Raw genomic sequence first — 11,395 nt, 5'->3', positions numbered from 1 at the left:
GAGTCCTTTGCTAGGGTGCATAAATCAAAGGTTAACTGGGGGTACCAAATACCTAAGGGATGAGTCTCAGTGGCCAATTTAAAAGTTCGTCCAGTCTCAGGATTGGTCAGGGTCCAGGTCAGGCTCCAAGGTGCATGGGGGTTAGTTTGGGGCTTTGCCTCCCCCTGGGGGACAAGCAGGTGGATCAGGAGGCACCAGGTTAGCAGAGCGAGCTTCATCTCTGGGTCTTTGGTGTAGCTTTAACTTCAAGGGATCAGTAGGATGTTTGGACACTCTCCAGGTTCCGTCTGGATGTTCCTCAGCTGCAGACACCACGGGTCGAGCGTGGGTGTGGTGGATCCAAGTGGAGATGCCGTCCACCTTGAGAGCCGTGGGGTAGTCAAGATGACAAGGTAGGGTCCTTTCCACCGTGGCTCCAGGGACTTGCGTTGATGCCTCCAGATCAGGACCCAGTCTCCAGGTTTGAAACTGTGAGGCTCAGGGGGAGAGGAGGATGAGTACAGGGCCTGCAGTTGAGGCCAAATATCTTTCTGCACTCGGGTCAGAGTTTTTAGGCTCTCAAGAAGGTCTACCTCTTCTGGTGGCAGAATCAACTCAGTCTGGAGGCTAGTCACAAGGGGTGGAAGTAGACCATACATTATTTCAAAGGGTATCATCCCCAGCTGATAAGAAGAGTTCCTTACACGGAACAAGGCAAAAGGGAGGAGAGTTACCCAGTCACCACCAGTCTCTAGGGCTAATTTGGTTAGGGTCTCTTTTAGGGTCCAGTTCAGTCTTTTGTCCTGGCCTGAGCTCTGGGGTCTGTAAGCACAATGTAGTTTCCACTCAGTCCCCAATGCAGTGGCTACTCCCTGATTTACCTGCGAGATGAAGGCTGGGCCATTGTCTGACCTGATCATGTGTGGGAAGCCAAACCTGGGGAGGATTTCTTCCAGTATCTTCTTGGCCACCACATGAGCTGTTTCACGTTTGGTGGGGTAGGCTTCAGTCCATCCTGAATAGGTGCCTACAAGAACTAGCAGGTATTTATATCCATATTTACCTGGTTTGATCTCTGTGACATCTATTTCCCAGTACATACCTGGGCAAGTCCCTCTCATTCAGGTGCCCTTTTCTCCTTTTGTTTTGTAGACGTTTACCAATTGGCAAGCTTTGCACTCTGTCACAATTTTGTTGATCAGGTGGCTGGCCTGTCAAATCTTCAGTGGGGACCCAGAGATCAATTCTCTCAGCTTTTGAGTCCCCAAGTGGGAGGTCTGATGGATTCTTATGAGTACATGCTTTCCTAGTAATCTCGGTAGCAGTATTTTTTCCTGAAGGTAATTGCCACCAGCCATCCTTCTTGTATGCTCCTTCTAATTGACTAGCCCAGGCCTCTTCATCTGAGTTGTATTTTGGCAGTAAGGGCAGGCTGCGAGGGCCTGGGTCAGTCAGGACCGGTAGGGCTACAGGGCTTGTAAGTGTAGCCGCCTCCCTTGCTTTTTGATCTGCCAAATTGTTTCCTTTTGAAACCACATCCCCTTTTGATGTCCTGGACAGTGCATCACTGATAGCTTCTTTGGGAGCCAGAGTGCTTGTAACAATTTTAATATCTCTTGTTTATTTTTTTCCAAATAGCAACTGTTTGTTTATTTATTTATTTATTTATTTATTTTTTGGTTTTTTGAGACAGGGTTTCTCTGTGTAGCTTTGTGCCTTTCCTGGAACTCACTCTGTAGACCAGGCTGGCCTCGAACTCACAGAGATCCGCCTGGCTCTGCCTCCCGAGTGCTGGGATTAAAGGCGTGCGCCACCACCGCCCGGCGCAACTGTTTATTGAAAGAAGCAATAGAAGGCCGAGGATGCTGCCCTCAGGCCTGGATGTGGCTCTTTGCACTGAAGGCTAGGTAGTAGATCACTATGCCGATTACTGCAGCCAGCACTTCCGTAGAGACCCACCGCCCTTTCCAGGTGCCCCGATGGTCCACACTGACTGTAAACAGAGGCAGGATGATGGAAACGTCCTCATTACTTCTCTGAGCCTTCCTTAGGAGGCTGTAGGACTCTTCATTGAAGAATCTGACCTCATAGGTGCTCGCACGGGCGCTCTTATGCTCCAGGCTCCATGAAACCTGATATTGGCCCACATCCTGGCCCCGGGTTACAGGAAATTGTTTTCCACTAACATCAGCATAAAGAGCCATGTTCTGCACCCTGTTCTTGCAAGTCAGTGAGATCTCCACGATGAATACGGTCTCTGAGCAGCAAGATAAGCCGGACAGCAGGAGTGGCGCCACAGCGCCGAAAGATGCCATCGCCGCTATCGCCTCTTTTCTGCGGAAGGGAAAAGAGAGCAAGCCGCCCTGAACATGCTGAGCAGACGAGGAAGCGCCCTCTTGTTTACTTTTAATAGTCTTTCCCTCAGCAGTCAGTAGCCCCCTTTCCATGTATATTGCCCCATATATGTGTAAGGTAGTGAAAGCATACCTACTATCCATGTAGATGTTGATCTTTTTGTCTTTGTCCAAGCATAAAGCTTTTGTCAGTGCTATTAGTTCGGCCCACTGGGCTGAGGTGCCAGCGGGTAGGGCTTCTGCCCAGACCACCTCCCAGGTGGTGGTGACCACAGCCCCTGCGTACCTGTGTCCATCCTGTACCAGTTTTCCTCCGTGTCTGTCAGTGGTGTGTCATGAAGGTCTGGTAAAATGCAATGCACTTGGGAGAGGATCTCCTTGCAGTCGTGTAGGGTCCTCTAGGTCTGAATCAGGTAGCATAGTGGCTGGACTGAGGGCAGCGGGCACCTGGAATGTTATTCTACCTGGATTTAGGAGTAGAGCTTGGTAATGAGTCACTCTGGCGTTACTCATCCATCTGTCAGGAGGCTGCTTCAGAACCGACTCCAGGGCATGTGGAGTAGCCACCACGAGGCTTTGCCCCAAAGTGAGTTTGCATCTTTAACCAACAAGGCCACGGCAGCAATGATGCGTAGGCACAGGGCCATCCTGCTGCCACAGAGTCCAATTTCTTAGGTAAATAGGCCACCAGCCTCCTCCAAGGCCGAATGCTCTGGGTCAGCACCCCTTTTGCCACCCCCTTATTTTCATCTACATACAGGAAGAAAGGCTTGTTGATATCGGGGAGACCCAGGGCTGGGGCTTCTAGCAATTTTTGCTTAATGGTGTCAAAGGCAGTCTGCCATTCAGAGTTCCAAGTCAGAGTCTGTTCTTTCATGGCCTCATAGAGGGGGCAAACAATTTCAGTATATCCTGGGATCCACAGTCTGCAAAACCCCGTAGAGCCTAGAAACTCTCTGACTTGCCTTACTGTCCTAGGTATTGGTATTTTTTTAAAATTTAATTTAATTAATTTTTTTTAAATGCTGAATGCCGTTTATTGAAGGAGGGAGGAGGTCTTAAATACAGGCTTACAGCACAATGGGACAACCCTGGAGAGCAGAAGTTTGCTACCGATGTTTTACAATCTTGCATCTAAGCTGTTAACGCCCATTATGCAGGCTACACATACAAGGAACTTCCCTTAAGCATTCAGGAGGGTGGAACCCGGCAGGGAATTAGCATAGAGAGGATAACAAGGTCAAAGTCAGCAAGCAAGGCAACAGTTACCCAAAACTGGGACCAGGGCCCTACAGGTCCCCCTTTTACTAAAAAATGAGCTTTTGACTTAGGTTGTGTGGGACGTCAGCAGGTCACCTTACCCATCATAGAGACACCTGCCCAGGACACACAGGTTGTCTTAGGTTGGTGAGCACCCCTCAGGCATTACCCATCTTTGAATACTCATTATCATACAGGCTCAATCGTGTGTGAGCTGCAGAGTTAACTGCTGCCAAAGATCTCAAAGTGGCACTGGCCTTGCAATCTGTGTGTTCAACACAGAAAAGACCAACAGAAGTCCTAACCCTCCCAGTAGGCTAAAGGTAACTGAGCCATTCCCTTCCTTAATAAGCCTTACTGCAAATTGGAGTCCTTGTAAGATGGTATCCCAAAAGCAAATGGAACTTGAGTTTATAAATTTATAATTTTCAAAGCCAATCGAAATGTATATAACTATTGAATTAAATTTATCATGCCCAATAGAATAAAAGATTAACTAACTGTGGTAGCTACTTTTGCTGCCAGGGTCTCCAACTGTGCTAACTGTAGTAAGCAATTATGAAATGGTAATCCCAGAAACAGTAACAGTGGTGGCTGCCTCTGCCATAACAGCAACAATGGCAGAAGCAATGTCAAATTCTCTTCTGGAGCGTGTGGGCATCCACTAGCATGGATACAACTCCAAGAACATGAACCACCAAGGCCCATTTTTCTTGATCCCAGCACGACTTAATCTGGCAGCTCTGCAAAATAACAACTAAGAACCATAAGCAAAAAACAGGCAGCTCACAAGGAGCATAACTAATGGTCTTATAATGACTACATTTAGGATCATAAATTTTAAGGTATCTTCAAAGGGGGCTAAATGAATTTCAGGAGGCCAATAAATGTTGCACAGAGCCACTCCTGAAAAGTAGGTACTACACCAGCTTGAAGAGGATTTTGAAAATGAAAAGGCTTAGCTGGCATGCTACTGTTAACAAATGGAGGTCAGTGACCTTCAGGGTTATCCTTAATCTCCAAGGTGTCTGGGTGACACGTTCTCAAACATACTTGAAAAAGCAGTTACTATACATTACCTTCTGGAGAATCCAACCGCATGCTACAGTTCCTAGGCTTACGTTAATGCTTGCCAAAGCTGGCCATATTGGGCTCTCAATCCCCATTGGCATCAGAAGGGGAGAGTTTTTCATGAAGGCCCAATAGGTCTCTGCCATGTTGGGCTTCAGTAGCAGCCCCAGGGTGCACTCAGTGCTCAGGAATCCAAAGAGGAACCTCTTTGTCCTGAGGAAAGACATTAAACAGAACCCCGGGCCCACACCAACACCAGATCAGGTCTCCTCCAAGTGCCAGTAGAAAGATCCTTCCATCACACCAGAGGATGATTTGCAACAGGAGCTCTCCAGTGCTTATCTGCACTGGATACTCCAGCAGAATCCACCGATGAAAAATTTAAAATATATAAAACAAGGGAAAGAATAGAATGTGGAGAGGAATAATGAGTCCCTAGTTCCCCCTTTTTACTTTAGCAAAATATGTTTGTTTGTTTTTTAATAGTTCAAATTTTTCTTTTATTTTTTATTTTTTATTTTTATTTTTTATTTTTCAAATTAATTAATTAATTAATTTTTCCATTATCAGCTTGATACAGTATAAATTCTTATCTTAATAGTGAAATGTTTCATTGAGGCTTGCTCAGTAATTGAGTAAAACTTATTATAAGCCACAGTCATCCTAGGGTCCCCCATACTATATATATAGCCTTCATGGTTCTGTGGGTTGCAGTCTGATTGCCCTTTACTTTATATCTAGAATCCACTTGTGAGTGAGTACATACCATATTTGTCCTTAGGTTACCTCACTCAGGATGATTTTTTTCTAGTTCCATCCATTTGCCTGCAAATTTCATGCTGTCATTGTTTTTCTCTGCTGAGTAGTACTCCGTTGTGTATATGTACCACATTTTCTTAATCCATTCTTCAGTTGACAGGCATCTAAGTTGTTTCCATGTTCTGGCTATTACAAATAGTGTTGCTATGAACATAGTTGAGCATGTATCTTTATGGTATGATTGAACATTCCTTGGGTATATGCCCAAGAGTGGTATGGCTGGGTCTTGAGGTAGTTCAATTCCTAATTTTCTGAGAAACCGCCTTACTGATTTCCACAGTTGCTGTGGGATGTTCTGTATGGCAAATGTGTTGCTGATTAGTCAATAAATAAAACACTGATTGGCCATTGGCTAGGCAGGAAGTATAGGCGGGACAAGGAGGAGAATAAAGCTGGGAAGTGGAAGGCTGAGTCAGAGAGACACTGCCAGCCGCCACGATGACAAACAGCATGTGAAGATGCCGGTAAGCCACGAGCCATGTGGCAAGGTATAGATTTATAGAAATGGATTAATTTAAGCTGTAAGAACAGTTAGCAAGAAGCCTGCCACGGCCATACAGTTTGTAACCAATATAAGTCTCTGTGTTTACTTGGTTGGGTCTGACGGCTGTGGGACTGGCAGGTGATAGAGATTTGTCCTGACTGTGGGCCAGGCAGGAAAACTTTAGCTACACACAGTGGTTTGTACAAGCTTGCGTTCCCACCAACAGTGGAAGAGTGTTCCCTTTGCTCCGAATCCTCTCCAACATTGACTGTCACTAGTGTTTTTGATCATAGCCATTCTGACAGGTGTAAGGTGGTATCTCAGTGTCGTTTTGATTTGCATTTCTCTGATGACTAAGGATGTTGAGCATTTCTTTAAATGTCTTTCAGCCATTTGTGATTCTTGTTTTGTGAATTCTCTGTTTAGCTCTTTAGCCCATTTTTTAATTGGATTGTTCAGTATTTTGATGTCTAGTTTCTTGAGTTCTTTATATACTGTGGAGATCAATCCTCTGTCAGATGTGGGGTTGGTGAAGATCTTTTCCCATTCTATAGGCTGTCTTTTTGTCTTATTGACTTGTCTTTTGCCCTGCAACAGCTTCTCAGTTTCAAAAGGTCCCATTTATTAATTGTTGTGCTCAGTGTCTGTGCTGCTGGTGTTGTATTTAGGAAGTGATCTCCTGTGCCAATGCGTTCAAGAGTACTTCCTACTTTCTCTTCTATTAAGTTTAGTGTAACTGGATTTATGTTGAGGTGTTTGATCCACTTGGACTTGAGTTTTGTGCATGGTGACAGATATGGATCTATTTGTAATCTCTTACATATTGACTTCCAGTTATGCCAGCACCATTTGTTGAAGATACTTTGTTTTTTCCATTGTATAGTTTTGGTTTCTTTGTCAAAAATCAGGTGTTCGCCGGGCGGTGGTGGCGCACGCCTTTAATCCCAGCACTTGGGAGGCAGAGGCAGGCGGATCTTTGTGAGTTCGAGGCCAGCCTGGTCTACAGAGTGAGATCCAGGAAAGGCACAAAGCTACACAGAGAAACACTGTCTCAAAAAAAGCAAACAAACAAAAAAATCCGGTGTTCATATGTGCATGGATTAATGTCAGGGTCTTCAATTCGATTCCATTGGTCTGTATGTTGGTTTTTATACCAGTACTAAGCTGTTTCTATTACTATAGCTCTATAGTAGAGCTTGAAGTCAAGGATCGTGATGCCTCCAGAGGTTGCTTTATCATACAGGATTCTTTTAGCTATCCTGGGTCTTTTGTTTTTCCATATGAAGTTGAGTATTTTTCTTTCCAAGTCTGTGAAGAATTGTGTTGGGATTTTGATCGGGATTGCATTGAATCTGTAGATTGCTTTTGGTAAGATTGCCATTTTTACTGTGCTAATCCTACCTATCCATGAGCATGGGAGATCCTTCAATTTTCTGCTATCTTCTTCAATTTCTTTCTTTAGAGATTTAAAGTTCTTATCAAAAAGGTCCTCACTTGTTTAGTTAGTGTTATCCCAAGGTATTTTATATTATTTGTGGCTATTGTAAAGGGTAATGTTTCTCTGACTTCTTTCTCAGCCCTTTTATCATTTGTGTATAGGAGGGCTACCGATTTTTTTTTTTGAGTTGATATTGTATCCTGCCACTTTACTGAAAGAGTTTATCAGCTGTAGGAGTTCCCTGGTAGAATTTTTGGGGTCATTTATGTATACTATCATATCATCTGCAAATAGTGAAAAATCGACTTCTTCCTTTCCAATTTGTATCCCTTTGATCTCCTTTTGTTGTCTTATTGCTCTAGCTAGAACTTCAAGTACTATATTGAATAAATATGGGGAAAGTGGACAGCCTTGTCTTGTTCCTGATTTTAGTGGTATCGCTTTGAGTTTCTCTCCATTTAATTTAATGTTGGCTGTTGGTTTGCTGTAAATTGCCTTTATTATGTTTAGGAATGTTCCTTGTATTCCTGATCTCTCTAAGACCTTTATCATGAAGGGGTGTTGGATTTTGTGAAAGGCTTTTTCAGCATCTAATGAGATGATTATGTGGTTTTTTTTCTTTCAGTTTGTTTATAAGGTGTATTACATTGACAGATTTTCGTATGTTGAACCATCCTTGCATCCCTGGGATGAAACCTACTTGATCATGATGGATAATTTTTTTTTGATGTATTCTTGGATTCGGTTTGCCAATATTTTGTTGAGTGTTTTTGCATCAATGTTCATGAGGGAGATTGGTCTGTAATTCTCTTTCTTTGTTGCATTTTGTTTGGTTTGGGTATCAGGGTAACTGTAGCCTCATAAAAAGAGTTTGGTAGTGTTCCTTCTGTTTCTATTGTGTGGAACAATTTGAAGAGTATTGGTATTAGTTCTTCTTTGAAATTCTGGTAGAATTCTGCACTGAAACCATCTGATCCTGGGCTTTTTTTGGTTGGGAGACTTTTGATGACTGTTTCTATTTCTTTAGGGGTTATTGGTCTATTTAAATGGTTTATCTGGTCTTGATTTTGGTATGTGGTACCTATCCAGAAAATTGTCCATTTCTTCCAAATTTTCCATTTTTGTGGAGTACAGGTTTTTGAAGTATGACCTGGTGATTCTCTGGATTTCCTCATTGTCTGTTGTTATGTCTCCCTTTTCATTTCTGATTTTGTTAATTTGGGTGCTCTCTCTTTGCCTTTTGGTTAATTTGGCTAGGGGTTGGTCTATCTTGTTGATTTTTTCAAAGAACCAACTCTTTGTTTCATTGATTTTTTGTATTGTTCTCTTGGTTTCTATTTCGTTGATTTCAGCCCTCAATTTGATTATTTCCTGGTGTCTATTTCTCCTGAGTGAGTTTGTTTCTTTTTGTTCTAGAGATTTCAGTTGTGCTGTTAATTCATTGGTATGGGATTTCTCCATCTTCTTTATGTGTGCATTTAGAGCCATGAATTTTCCTCTTAGCACTGCTTTCATAGTGTCTCATAAGTTTGGGTATGTTGTACTTTCATTTTCATTGAATTCTAGGACATCTTTAATTACTTTCTTTATTTCTTCCTTGACCCATTGATGTTTCAGGTGGGCATTATTCAGTTTCCATGAGATTGTAGGCTTTCTATAATTTTTGTTGTTGTTGAAATCTAACTTTAAGGCATGGTGGTCCGATAATATACAAGAGGCTATTCCATTTTTTTTCTATCTGTTGAGATTTGTTTTGTGACCAAGCATGTGGTCAGTTTTTGAGAAGGTTCCATGGGGTGCTGAGAAGAAGGTATATTCTTTTGTGTTAGGATGGAATGTTCTGTAGATATCTATTAAGTCCATTTGAGTCATAACATCTGTTAGGTCCTTTATTTCTTTGTTAAGTTTCAGTCTGGTAGATCTGTCTTTTGGTGAGAGTGGTGTGTTGAAATCTCCCACTACTAATGTGTGGGGTTTGATGTGCATTTTAAGCTTTAGTAATGTTTCTTTTATAAATGTGGGTGCTTTTGTATTTGGGGCATAAATGTTCAGTATCGAGATTTCATCTTGGTGGATTTTTCCTGTGATAAATATGTAATGTCCATCCTGATCTCTTTCGGTTGATTTTAGTTTGAAGTCTATTTTATTAGATATTAGGATAGCTACACCAGCTTGTTTCTTAGGTTCATTTGCTTGGAAAGCCTTTTCCCAGCACCTTACTCTGAGGTAGTGTCTGTCTTTGAAGTTAAGGTGTGTTTCTTGTATGCAGCAGATGGATGGATCCTGTTTTCTTATTCATTCTGTTAGTCTGTGTCTTTTTATAGGTGAGTTGAGATTGATATTGATGGATATTCATGACCAGTGATTGTTAATTCTGTTATTTTTTGTGGTTGTATTGTGTTGTCCTTCTTTGGTGTTTGTTGGTGTGGGATTATCTATTGCCTGAGTTTTCATGGGTGTGTTTAGCTTCTTTGGGTTGCATTTTTCCTTCTAGTGCTTTGTGTAGGGCTGGGTTTGTGGACAGGTATTGATTAAATCTGGTTTTATCATGTTTACTCCGCCTATGGTGATTGAGAGTTTTGCTGGGTATAATAGCCTGGGTTGGCATCCGTGGTCTCTTAGTGTCTGCATAACATTTTTTTTGTTTTTGTTTTTTTTGTTTTTGTTTTTTTTGAGACAGGGTTTCTCTGTGTAGCTTTGCGCCTTTCCTGGAACTCACTTGGTAGACCAGGCTGGCCTCGAACTCACAGAGATCCGCCTGGCTCTGCCTCCCGAGTGCTGGGATTAAAGGCGTGCGCCACCACCGCCCGGCTTAAATCTTTTTTTTTTTTTTTTTGGTTTTTCGAGACAGGGTTTCTCTGTGTAGCTTTGCGCCTTTCCTGGAACTCACTTGGTAGCCCAGGCTGGCCTCGAACTCACAGAGATCCGCCTGGCTCTGCCTCCCGAGTGCTGGGATTAAAGGCGTGCGCCACCACCGCCCGGCCTGTCTGCATAACATTTGTCCAGGACCTTCTGGCTTTCTAGTCTCTATTGAGAAGTCTGGTGTTATTCTGATGGGTCTGCCTTTGTATGTTACTTGGTCTTTTTCCTTTGAGGCTTTTAATATTTTTCTTTGTTCTGTATGTTTAGTGTTTTGTTTATTATGTGGCGAGGGGACTTTTTTTTTTGGATCCAGCCTATTTGGTGTTCTGTAAGCTTCTTGTATCTTCATAGGTATTTCTTTCTTTAGGTTAGGAAAGTTTTCTTCTATGATTTTGTTGAATATATTTTCTGTGCCTTTGAGTTGGTATTCTTCTCCTTCTTCTATCCCTATTATTCTTAGGTTTGGTCTTTTCATGGTGTCCCAAATTTCTTGGATGTTTTGTGTTACGACTTTTTTGTCTTTAGTGTTTTCTTTGACTGATGAATCTGTTTTCTCTATTGTGTCTTCAGTGTCAAAGATTCTCTGTTCCATCTCTTGCACTCGGTTGATTATGATTGTTTCTGTAGTTCCTGTTTGTTTAGTCAGGATTTCTATTTCCAGCATTCCCTCAGCTTGTGTTTTCTTTATTGTCTCAATTTCATTTTTCAGATCTTGGAATGTTTCTTTCATCTGTTTAATTACTTTTTCTTGGCTTTCTTTGGATTTCTTCCAATTTTTTGTTTGTTTTTTCTTCCATTTCTTTACGAGAATTTTTTATTTCCTCTTTAAGGGAGTTTTTCATTTCCTCTTTAATGGAGTTTTTCATTTCCTCTTTAAGGGAATTTTTTATTTCCTCTTTAAGGGAATTTTTTATTTCCTCTTTAAGGGTCTCTATCATCTTCTTAAAGTCATTTTTAGGATTGATTTCTTCTGTTTCTTCTGCCTTGGTATGTTCAGGTCTTGCAGGTGCAGAATCACTAGGTTCTGATGGTGTCATATAGGTCTTTATGTTGTTGCCTGTATTTTTGCACTGGCGTCTGCTCATCTCTTCCTCTGCTCGGTGCAGGCGGTGTCTGTGTCTAGAGGTG

The 11,395-nt window shown here is 42.2% G+C and overlaps 1 protein-coding gene across 1 annotated transcript; it reads right to left on the bottom strand.

Annotated features, from left to right (window-relative positions):
• Positions 1 to 1,810: 1,810 nt before the first annotated feature.
• LOC131907671 (translocon-associated protein subunit delta-like) lies at positions 1,811 to 2,426 on the bottom strand. The gene has a single exon (XM_059258796.1). It carries the CDS (start codon positions 2,424 to 2,426, stop codon positions 1,851 to 1,853), a length of 576 nt encoding a protein of 191 aa, XP_059114779.1. The 3' UTR covers positions 1,811 to 1,850.
• Between the last annotated feature and the right edge of the window lie 8,969 nt (positions 2,427 to 11,395).

Source organism: Peromyscus eremicus, chromosome 4, assembly GCF_949786415.1.
Source record: "Peromyscus eremicus chromosome 4, PerEre_H2_v1, whole genome shotgun sequence".
NCBI lineage: Eukaryota > Metazoa > Chordata > Mammalia > Rodentia > Cricetidae > Peromyscus > Peromyscus eremicus.
This window is presented reverse-complemented; position numbering and strand designations above follow the sequence as displayed.